The sequence below is a fragment of the Sorex fumeus genome, unplaced genomic scaffold (assembly GCF_029834395.1).
Source record: "Sorex fumeus unplaced genomic scaffold, SorFum_2.1 ptg000019l, whole genome shotgun sequence".
Taxonomy (NCBI): domain Eukaryota; kingdom Metazoa; phylum Chordata; class Mammalia; order Eulipotyphla; family Soricidae; genus Sorex; species Sorex fumeus.
This window is the reverse complement of record NW_026606076.1, coordinates 13,795,806-13,805,265: the sequence shown is the minus strand read 5'-3', so window position 1 is coordinate 13,805,265 and position 9,460 is coordinate 13,795,806. Positions and strand designations below refer to the sequence as shown.

The 9,460-nt window shown below is 41.8% G+C and overlaps 1 protein-coding gene across 1 annotated transcript; it reads left to right on the top strand.

Moving 5' to 3' along the window:
- Nucleotides 1–939, top strand: LOC130022331 (olfactory receptor 7D4-like). The gene has a single exon (XM_056113079.1). It carries the CDS (start codon nucleotides 1–3, stop codon nucleotides 937–939), a length of 939 nt encoding a protein of 312 aa, XP_055969054.1.
- Nucleotides 940–9,460: the final 8,521 nt, after the last annotated feature.

Here is a 9,460-nt window from a genome sequence, read left to right as displayed (position 1 = left end):
ATGGAAGCAGCAAACCAGACAGATGCATCATACTTCCTCCTCCTGGGACTCTCCGAAGATCCGGACATGCAGCCCTTCCTCTTTGGCATGTTCCTATCCATGTATCTGGTCACTGTGCTGGGGAACCTGCTACTCATCCTGGCCAGCATCTCTGACACCCACCTCCACACGCCCATGTACTTCTTCCTGTCCAACCTGTCCTTCACAGACATCTGCTTCACATCTACCACCATCCCCAAGATGCTGGTGAACATCCAGGCCAAGAGCAAAGCCATCTCCTACATCGGCTGCCTCACGCAGGTCTACTTTTTCATGTTATTTGCAGGATTGGACAATTTCCTCCTGAGTGTGATGGCCTATGACCGCTTTGTTGCCATCTGTCACCCCCTACACTACATGGTCATCATGAACCCCCGCCTCTGTGCCTACCTGGTTCTTATGTGTTGGCTAGTCATTTTCTGGGTTGCCCTGTTTCATATCCTCCTGATGGCGCAGTTGACCTTCTGCATGGGCACCGAAATCCCACATTTCTTCTGTGAATTGGCTCAGGTGCTCAAGGTGGCCTGCTCAGATATCCTGGTCAATAACGTTGCCTTGTATGTGTCCACTGCACTTCTGGGCATGATTCCCCTCGGGGGCATTCTTTACTCCTACTCTCAGATAGTCTCCTCCCTAATGCGCATGTCCTCCAATAAGGGCAAGTCCAAAGCCTTCTCCACCTGTGGCTCTCACCTCTCTGTGGTCTCCTTGTTCTACGGAACGGGCCTGGGTGTCTACTTGAGTTCTGCGGCTACTGACATTTCTGAGAAGAGTGCCGTTGCCTCGGTGATGTACACGGTGGTGACCCCCATGCTAAACCCCTTCATTTACAGCCTGAGGAACAAGGATGTCAAAGGGGCGCTGGGCAGGCTCCTCAGCCGAGCAATTATTTATCAGTGATGAATCCCTGGCTCATCATTGAGAGAAGACCATGGTGCCAAGGCAGATTCCACGTAAAATCTAAATTTCTGCATCATTTAATCCCCTCAGTGACAGGCTGAATTTTTGTTCTATCCTAACAGCAGGCAAAACAAAGGGACAAAAAAATTATATTTAAAATAACTCCCTCTGCCATCATTTTTCCCTCTTTCCTTCACCATTTAGAATATCCTGAATTTATGTCTGTGGTCAGCTTGGTGGGTGCCATTTCCAGACATTTCCACCCTGAGTTTTCTAGATTTTATATCAAATAATGATGTTGTTTCAATGCACACACACACACAAACTTCAAAGGATGCACCGCCCCTTAGTTTAATGCTACTTGTTTCCTGGAATAAATAAGGGTGATGGGACGAACTCACACCATCCTCATTGCAAAGGATATTTCTGTCAACTCGGGGTGTACTTTTCTTGTTGATGGCCCCAGTTACCTTCAAAGAAATCTTCTGGGACCTTTCCTCTTGTTTATCTTAGTTACTCCACTTTGCAAAAGAAGGGAGAGAGACTAAGCTGGACCCTACCAGCTAACTGACTCTGAGCAGTTTGATGTTGATTTTCTGGTTTTCATGACATCGTGATGTGTTTGTCAACTTCAATAGTAGAATCTGGATTGGAGATGAGACTTGTTCTGGTTATTGTAGTAATAAACTACCTAAGAAAATGTCATGATTTTTGTCCTTTATTCCTTCTTTCTTTTTTCCTTCCTCTCTTCCTTCCTTTGTACCTTACATTATACCTTCTTCAACACTGATTATTTGGGGGGTATTTGTTGGGGTCTCCCAAGGGGACACATGAGGTGCTACTTAGCCAAACAAGTTGACCAAGTTTCTCTATCAAGTGATATGTTGCTGGTTGGGTCCAGCCCTTGCTGGTTTGAGTAACTTCTTTGTATAGTATGAGATATGAATCCACTTTCTTCTCTTTGATTCATCTTTTTTTTTTTGCATGTTGCTATCCAGTTTTACCAACCTCATTTTCTGAAGAGGCCTTCGTTGCTCCACTTCATAATACCCTTATCCTTTATCAGAGATTAACTGTTCATTCTTCTGAGATTTTATTTCTGGGCTCTCAATTCTATTCTCTTGGTAAACAAGTCTGTCTTCATTCCAGAGCCTGGTAGTTTCTGTACACAAGCATAAACCCTTTCTCTCAGTGTCTTGGTGAGGAGGGAGCATTTTCTGTGATATTTTGTCTTAAAGAAAGGGTTATCAGAGCACAAATAAGGCAGAGGGCTCAGTGGTAATTTTCAGGGAAAAAGAGGTTAGTAATGGGAGAAGAATTGAAGAATTACACTGATAAAACAAGCTTGAGAATAGAAAATGAGTTTATTCCCATCATCTCTCTTGAACAACAGGGTAAAGGGTAAGGTTTTGGGTTTTTTTTTTTGAAGTTCTTTTTTTAATTTTTTTTTTATTTTACTAAATCACCATAAGATAGTTACAAGCTTTCGTATTTAGGGTACAATCACACAATGATCAAATACCCATTCCTCCATCAGTGCACATTCCCTACCACCAAAATTCCCGGTATACTCCCCCTTTCCCACCCTCTCCCTGCCTGCATGACAGACAATATTTCCCATACTCTCTCTCTCTCTACTTTTAGACATCACTGCTTGAAATACTGCACTGACAGCTTATCATGTTTGGTCCTTTATCTACTTTCAGTACACATCTCCCATCCCGACTGGGTCCTCAAGCATAAAGGGCAAGTTTTTTTTTTATCTTTCCGTGATTCTTAGTGGAGGGATAGCACAGCAGTAGGGCATTTGCCTTGCGCGCAACCAGCCCAGTCGATCCGGGTTCAATTCCTCAGCCCCTCTTGGAGAGCCCGGCAAGCTACCAAGAGTATCTCGCCTGCACGGCAAAGCCTGGCAAGCTACCCGTGACATATTCAATATGCCAAACACAGTAACAACAAGTCTCACGATGGAGACGTTACTGGGCCCGCTAGAGCAAATCGATGAACCACAGGAGGACAGTGCTACAGTGATTCTTACTAGACCGAATTATTTCCTCCTGATAGTGATGGTGTGGGGCTAGTTTGTAGCCATCTGCATCCAACAGCCAAGGAAGACTCATTTCCTCCCAACCCACACAAATGCTGGTGAGCTCCAGGCATTTTTATTTTGGGATCATACACAGAGATGTTCAGGGATGACTCCTGGCTCTGCACTCAGATATCACTCCTAGTGGTGCTCTGGAGACCCTAAGAAGTACTGGGGATTGAATCTCGGTCAACCGTGTGCAAGAAAAGCACTTAACTGCTGTACTACCTCTCTAGCCCTGATTTCCAGACTTCTTGAAGTAGGTATTCATACCATTATATCTCACTGGTAATATCTCATCATATTTTATCTGCATTTCCCTGATAATAATTTTAAATACTCACTTGGCCATATGCCATCCATATTTTCTCTTTGTGAAAGTGTCTGTTCAGCTCCTCTTCCCATTTTAAAAAGGTTGTTGTTAAATACGATGATATCATTTATCTATGGTATATAGAATACAGGACAAGGTGGGGGCTGCAGCAATAGCACAGCGGGTAGGGCATTTGCCTTGCAGGCAACCAACCCGGGTTCGATTGCCAGCGTCCCATATGGTCCCTGAGCACCGCCAAGGTTAATTCCTGAGTCCAGAGCCAGAAGTAACCCCTGTGTGCATTGCCGGGTGTGACCCAAAAAAAGCAAAAAAAAAAAAAAAAACGAATACAGGACAAGGAAATATACCAGAGCAACAAGGAATTCCCAGATCACCTTTGACCTCAGTGTTTAGAGAAAAACACAGAGAAGGAAAGAAAATGAGAGAGAAGAAGGAAGAAGAGAGCAGGTGAACAGACATGAGGGTTTCAGTTATGCCAGTGATATGAGTAAGAAGGACTATGAGTAAGGAGAATAGCCACATGACCAAAACACAAACTTAACACTGAAAACATGAGATCTAAGCTGCAGCCAGTGGAAATTTGTAATGTATCTGTTCAAGTTGACAAGCAAGAATGGGGTGAGTTTGAGAACTCTGGTGATGGGATTTGTGTTGAGATAGTGTATGCTTAAAACAGAACTATCAAGAACTTTATAAATTACAGCTCTTTAATTAGATTTTTTAATTTATTTTTTTATATGTTGTTGAACTTTGTGGCTGTTTTATATATCTTGGATATTAGGCAATTGTCAGATATATAGGATGCAAATGTTATCTCCCGTTTTAGTGTAGTAAAGTCTCACTTCTTAATTTTTGCTTTAATATTCTTTGCCAATAGTCTCAAATACTTGAAGATATCTTAATCCCTGTAGGATCGCTTGACCTGAGTTTATTTCTTTACTACCTACACTCTCTTGAACACTATTGCTTTTAAGTATCATTCAAGGTGAGGAAATTAAGTGTCTTATGTCTTTTCCCCTTTTCAGAATTTCTGCAGATATTCAGGGAGTTTTAAAGATCCAGGTGAGATTTCAAAGTAACAATCTGGTGATAACTGAAGAAGAGACTGGAGTTCCACCAAGGAAAGAGAAAATGTGAAAGTAGTCCAATAAGAAATCACTGATCTGAAGAGCTTCGTGAGATTTTTAAAACACAGAAGAGGGAAGAAGCAGCAGAATGACAGAGGCAGAGGACAGAATTAACAAATCAGAAGACAAAAGCCACAACTCCATGATAAACTGGCCACCAACAACATTTTCTCCGACAGAGGCTGAAAAGAATAGTGACTACTGGAGAGAATCCAGACAGAGGAAGAGAAGAAGGGTCTCTTGAGTGCTGAACCAGCTGTGAATTTTGGTGGAGAGTTTTAGACACATAAGGCGTATTATAAGCAACGACAAATGAATGAAACAGGAAAGTCAAATTTTATATAAATTTTTCATAAACGTACGCATTTGAAGTTACCACTGCTTAATTTTATATATGTTATTTTATACATGTGGTTAAATTATATGCTTATCATGTATTATGGACATCTCTTCCACAGTTTCTTGCGATCTTTAAAATACAAATTTTAATTTTAAAATACAAATTTCGGGGCTGGCGCAATAATACAGAAGGTAGGGCACTTGCCCGGCATGAGGTCAACCCAGGTTTGATTCCCAGCATCCCATATGGTCCCCTGAGCAGGCCAGGAGTAATTCCTGAGTGCAGAACCAGGAGTAACCCTTGAGCATCGCTGGGTGTGACCCCAAAAGCAAAAAAAAATACAAATTAAATTTTAATATTTAAGTGTTTCGGTGTGCAGTTATCTAACTTGGGTGAATCTTTTCTGTTCAGGAAAAAATGAATTTGACTGACACAATGTCAATTAATTCTTTTTTTAAATTTTATTTCTGGGAACACTCCTGGAAGTGTATGGGGGATTCTTCTGGAAGCTCTCAGAAGACCATTGATGCCAGGGATCAAACCCAAGGAACCTGCATGAAAGCATGTGCTTTTACTGAGAAATCTCTCTAGATTTAGTTCTTTCTTCCTATCTGTGTGAAGCCAGACACCCCAACCAATTTAAACTACGCCTTTTATAAGACAACAGGTGTAACCTCTCTCTGTCTGTTATTCAACTTTAAATTATAAATCATAAGACCTGTCACAGATGGCTATGCCTATGGAATAACCTAATCATGATGGGGAGTTTGATGATTAGGTTTAGCTTTGTGTTTTCTATTTTGTGTTGTTACATTTCAATATGCTGGATGTCATCTTTGGTGCAGACCCTGGGCTCTACAAAATTGCTCTTAAGTGTTTTAATTGGTGTCCCTCTGCCACAAGGGGGATTCTCTTTGGGAGAATCTTTCACCGTGAGTTCATACCTGAGAGAAAACAAGCTCCAAATTGATGGAAAAAAATAAGATGCACCCACAAATTTCCCACAGGGAGATCTCATTGTTTAGAAAACTTTCTATTTCATTGTTCTTCCTTCTTCCCAGGGAACTAATTTGTTCATAGAGTAGCTAGAGGAATATTGTTTTTAATTGGGACTCTTGAGACTTGGCCTCAGGATGTTCCTGAATGGATAAACTCTCCTTGTCTACCCTCTTTGTTCCCAGGTCACTAACCCACCACCAAGACAAGCACTATGTCTGTTTTGCTCCCATCCATTTAATCCCACCACCAGTGCATCTTCTCTGCACTTTGGTAGCTGTCTTCATCCTTCCCTCACTCTGTACTAGCAGATGATTACCTGGGACCCCTGAATGGTTTCTTTCGGCTTACTCTGTGTTTTCTGAAAGGTGATTGTGGGCAGGAGCCCACGTGAACAGAGTTGAGGCATTCCATCAGGTGAGTGGTCATAAGCAAAAATATCAAATTAATGTCTGTGCATGACCTGGAAGAGGACTCCAGAATGCAGATTTTATGAAATAGTAATAACGTCAGAAGACATTCTTCTCTGATTTTCATTTATGCTCTTCTCACTTCTCTATCATTATAGTATGATTTTATTTGAAGGAGATATAATTTTTATTTAAAATAATTTATTGAGGTATTATTGCTTCATAACATAATTTTTAGGTGTGGTGGCAGAGGGATGGGGCAGTGAACAGGATGTTTGCCTTGTGTATGTTTGATCTGGATTTGACCCCCAGAAACCCATACGGCACCCTAGGCTATGCCAAGAGTAATCTCTGAGAGCAGAACCTGGTGTAAGCCCCGAACAGGACCAGGTGTGTCCCAAAAACAAACAAACAAACAAAAAATTCAAACATCCAATAGTCTAATTTGACATCTATAACATATCTCACTCCCTGTCAGAATTATATTTTCATTCGTAACTGTACCATTGCCCCTTGTGCTTATGTATCATTGAGGTAACTAATGTTTCTTCACATGATAGGCACATTCTTACAAAAAAATTAGTGAAACATCATGTTTTTGTTGAAGCATCATGACGTACAGTTGTAGACTTACAAATTTTTGTTCTTGGTTTCAATTATACAATGATCGAGTACCCATCCCTTCACCAGTTCCCATTCTCCACCACCACTAATCCCAGTATCCCTCCCACCCCCTATCCCCCCATCCCACCCTGCCTCTGTTCTCTTTGTTCTCTCTCTCCTTTTGGGTGCTGTGGTTTGCAAAAGAAGGATTGAGTGGCAGTCATATTTGGTCTATAGTCTACTTTCAGTTTGCATCTCCCACCCTGGGCAGATCTTTCCAACACCCTTTATTTGGTGGTGCCTTCTCTATCTGAGCTGCCTTTACCCCTAGAGTGTGCGGCTGGCCTCCAAGCCATGGAGTAAACCTCCTGGTATTTATCTCAGCTATTCTTAGTTATTAGTCTTCTATTTTGTTACTTTATGTTCCCCAGATGAATGCAATCTTTCTATGCTTGTCCCTCTCTTTCTGACTCATTTCGCTTAGCATGATACTTTCCAGGTAGTACCACTTGTATGAAATTTCATGACTTCATCCTTTTTAACAGCTATATAGTACTCCATTGTGTAGATGTACCAAAGTTTCTTTAACCAGTTATCTGTTCTCAGGCACTCAGGTTTTTTTCCAGATTCTAACTATTGTAAACAGTGCTGCAATGAACAAACAAATGCAGATGTCACTTCAACTATACTTTTTTGCCTCTCCGAGGTATATTCTCAGGAGTGGCATTGCTGGGTCAAATGGGAGCTCAATTTCTAAAAAAAATAAATTTTCATTGTGAGTCCTCAGCTCTTAGAATCAATTTTTTGTTAACAAAGAATTTTTTGGGCTTTGTGGATCACACCCCACGATGCTCAGGGGTTACTCCTGGCTCTGTACTCAGGAATTACTCCTGGTGGTGTTGGGTGCGGGGGGGGGGGGTACCATATAGGATGCTGGGGATAGAACCCAGATGAGTCGCACGCAAGGAAAAAGCCCTACTGGCTGTATATCTCTCTAGCCCCTACAGAGGATTTTTAATGTTTAATGCTTGTATCATTTATGAACATGCATTTGCGTATGTGAACCTATAAATCAATAAGTTTCTTAATCAGTTAGAAGACATAAGCTCCGTTGATAAACATTTCTCCAGGAAGACTTCACTGTAACAGTGGTAGGGTGTTTGCCTTGCACACAGCCAGCCCGGCCGACCCAGGTTCAATTTTTCTGCCCCACTTGGAGAGCCCGGCAAGCTACTGAGAGTATCTCGCCCGCATGGCAAAGCCTTGCAAGCTCCACATGACGTATTCGATACGCCTAACACAATAAAAACAAGTCTCACAATGGAGAAATTACTGGGCCCGTTTGAGCAAATCAATGAAAAACGGGAGGACGGTGCTAAAGTGCTACAGTCTTTTTGTTCTATTGCTGTCAGTTCTTGGAGTTATTATCATAGATCATCATGAAACTAATGCAAAATATAGGCTTATTACATCAGGTGGTTTTAAAGGTCATGCAACCCAAATAAATGATGTTTCTCACTTGCCCATTTAATTGGTATGTATCAACTCTTTTTCTCTGTCTTAGCGTAACAACGATTTCAATAATTATGGAACAATTTAAGGTTTAATAGCTGTTTTAGAATGATTTAAATGGTTTATAACCAAGAATCTTCCTAATGCTTTCCCTCGAGGCTTGGTCTCATGGCATTTTCACCAGCAGTGAGGGAGGATTACTCTCTCACCACATTCCGACACAGGAAAGTTTATATAAGTCATTCTCCTTGATGTGATGCAACAGCTCATTGTGATTTTTATTTGCATTTCCCTACTAATCAGTGAGGATGAATGCTCTCATATGCCTGACACCAATCCTAATGTCTTCCTCGAGGAGTGTCTTTGCAACTCCTTTCCCCTTGGGGATGGGAATGTTTCCTTACCGTACTGAGGTCAGTGAGCACTTTACAGTCTGTAGATATTAGACCTTTGACAGGCGTATGATGCGCTGGACTATTTTTTCTCAATAGTCAGGGTTGGTTTTTTTCAGCCACAGATTGATTTTCTCTGTGGATATGCCGCACATAGTCATGGAGATTCCAGACCATTGTGAGCAATGACAGCAAGTAGGTGTAACTGAGCTGGACATGTGTCACCACTGTGTTCATGACAGAAATATCAGGTGGCAAGCAAAGAAGGTAAGGAAGGTGCTGTATTTACTGAGGATTGATCAATCCATCGTGATTTCCAACCATTGTTAGCTGTCTCATCACAAAGGCTTGTCAAGAAATAATTGCTGCTCTGGGGGCTTGAGCAACAGCACAGCGGGTAGGGCGTTTGCCTTGCACGCGGCCGACCCAAGTTCGATTCCCAGAATCCCTTATGGTCCCCCGAGCACCGCCAGGAGTAATTCCTGAGTGCAGAGCCGGGAGTAACCCCTGAGCATCGCTGGGAGTGACCCCTCCCCTAAAAAAAGACAAAAAAAAGAAAGAAAGAATTCCTGCTCTGGAGGTGACAGATGGTGCTAAATTTTATAGTGCCACTGAAATAAGTATATCAATAATAATCATTGTGATTTATTAGGGCTGGAGCTACAAGCTCCCCATGTTATATTCAATATGCCAAAAACAGTAACAACAAGTCTCACAATGT